Raw genomic sequence first — 2,448 nt, 5'->3', positions numbered from 1 at the left:
GTAGTCAAACATAGATCAACTGATCCCTCAACACAAAGCATCACCAGAAGACAAACTGATAAAATAATTAAAAAATAGTTTTGAAAAATTGTACCTGCGTGGTCAACACCTAGTCATAATAAATGTGTTCATTTACTTAAACTCAAACCAAAACAAGCAGACCACTCAGGAAGCTGGAGGGGGGTGGGGTCTGAAATGCCTCGTTTGTATTTAAAGAGACAGCCTCAAAACGAGCTGATCTGAGACGCATCTCAGAAAAGGGGTGAAAGAGGGGCTTGTAAAGTTACAATAAGGAGGAATTCACACCAAAGCACTGCAGTTCCATTTTATATAGACCCCGACTAAATGATTTAAATGTGAGAAAGGATTTAAAAGCAGGATAAGTCTCCTTTAAAGCAATAAGGCAATCCATCCATCTCTGCACAGAAAATGTTTTCAAGCTGACAAAACTAAAATCCGTCAGCATGTCTCTTCATCTGTGAAGTCTTGCAGGGGGATTTGTGAACATTTGAAAGTAAACACGTTTGCTCGTCACAGGGTTCAGTGAGATATTCTCCTCGCTGATCTCTGTGGGGTCTGACAAGAAATAAAAAAGCTGTGAACAGACAGATTTACAGTCTGCTCGTCCTTCCTCCCGCTCTCCCAGGACTCAATTAACAACGTCTGCAGGACAGGGTGTTGGTGTACCTCCCGAGTGGAGGACTGGGCCACCTTCAGCCAAAAGCAAAGTGAGTCGTGGAATAAAACAAGGACAAGGAAAGAAGACCGAGTCTATTTAGATGTATTTTCTGAAAGCGGTGGATGATGAGAAAAGGCTCTGACTAAACACTAAACTGTCAGTAAACCATCTTTAGAAGAGAAAAGATCCCATCCTGATGTAGCTGTATAAAACATTTTGATTTGGACAAAGGTTGAGCTTAAACGGGCTTAAAAAGAGGGGAAAAAGAGATGGGAATAAAAATCCCAGAAAAAGAACAAGACAGATTACAGAAAAATAAAGGAGGATCAACAGTTTTATTGTATTGGATGTTGTAGAAGTGACCTACTGTGCTATAAACACATCTGGCAGATATTTTATTATTATTATTTTGTATTTTTTTGTAAAAATCATTGTTGCATGCCCTTCAATTGATAAAACACATCTTGTTTATGCTGGTTTGTGCCAAATAAAGAAAAAAAAAACTTGATACATTTCAGACAGTACGATTTCTCAAAGTGTCCTTTTTAAACTTAAACAGTAATGATGGCATGACATTTATTCATTCAACAGCAGCTCAACAGAGCCACAAGTCAGAGAGATGTAGGGCAGCTTTACGGTTTTCTCTGATCTGTTGGTTCAATCTGATCCCATAGAGAATATGTACAAACTGATTGAGTCCAAAGTGACAAAAAAAAAACTGTAGTTTCACAATAAAGTTAGCAATTTAACGTATGTTTTCTTCCTTATGTAACTTTTTTTTTCCAAATACAGGGAGAAAGTTGTGACATTATTTTCAAAGGTGAAAGGGCTGTAATGTTATTGCCAACAGCAGGTTCTCTCTCGTCTCATTAAAACAGCTTTTCATATGAACGGGTCGGTCCATCTGATGTCCAYGGAAATGCTGTGTGGTTTGGAAACGGAGCCGCCATATAATTTAAAACTTGAAGTGAAATTAAATAAAATTTCCACGCCTGAGTCATTCTGCTAAAACAATCATGTTGCAAAAACTGTTTGTCCGAAACCTGTATTGTCTTCTTAGCAGATCTTCTTTCTTTCTTTTTATAAAAACTAATCGCAGAGAAATCCCCGCTGGAGTCATGCGGATGAAACGTGTCAGTGATTTCTATCTCATACATACAAGATCATGACAGGAAGGACAGATTCTCTAGAACTTTAGGATTTGAATGTGTGTCTGTGGAAGTGTGTTGTGTAATAGCGGCCCTGGGGGGTGGGGGGTGGGGAGGGGATTTCGGAAAGATGTTAGAAAGATCCGGGCATGTGTGAGCGTCACGTCACAGCTTGCCTGCGGTCAAAACCGAGCACTTCTGTGTGTGTGTGTGGACACGTTTTTCCTACATCATGGGAACCATTTTCCCGAAAAAGCAGCCTCGTGGGGACCAATGCCCGCTCCCCACAGGTATGAATGCAAATTACGGGTGGGGGGTGTGGGTGGCTTTAGAACCAAGGTGTGAATTGAGTTCAGGTTAGTTTTAGGGTCAGGTAAAGTACCTGTGAGGTGAATTTTATGGTAAATGGTCTGGGTTAGGATATAATATTTTAAAAAAAGAATGGAAGTCAATCCACGGTCCCCACAGGGATATAAAAAGCAGACCTGTGTGTGTGTTCAAAACTGTCTTACCGTGTGATAGTTGACGATCTCCTGGAGGCTTTCTCCACACTTTTCAAGGCATTCCTGTAATGTTTCCCACACACACACACACACACACACACACACACACACACACACA

The 2,448-nt window shown here is 40.4% G+C and overlaps 1 protein-coding gene across 4 annotated transcripts in view; it reads right to left on the bottom strand.

Annotated features, from left to right (window-relative positions):
- acap3b (ArfGAP with coiled-coil, ankyrin repeat and PH domains 3b) overlaps positions 1-2,448 on the bottom strand; it is a 79,521-nt gene that overhangs the window by 26,085 nt on the left and 50,988 nt on the right. For all 4 annotated transcript variants that reach the window (XM_014002128.1, XM_014002130.1, XM_014002129.1 and 1 more), the window contains exon 4: positions 2,340-2,393. In XM_014002128.1, coding sequence (XP_013857582.1) covers positions 2,340-2,393 — 54 coding nt within the window. The remainder of the gene's footprint in view (positions 1-2,339; positions 2,394-2,448) is intronic.

This window comes from Austrofundulus limnaeus, unplaced genomic scaffold (genome assembly GCF_001266775.1).
Source record: "Austrofundulus limnaeus strain Quisiro unplaced genomic scaffold, Austrofundulus_limnaeus-1.0 Scaffold11, whole genome shotgun sequence".
Lineage (NCBI taxonomy): Eukaryota > Metazoa > Chordata > Actinopteri > Cyprinodontiformes > Rivulidae > Austrofundulus > Austrofundulus limnaeus.
The sequence above is the reverse complement of the archived record's forward strand: the minus strand, read 5'-3'. Positions and strand labels throughout refer to the sequence as shown.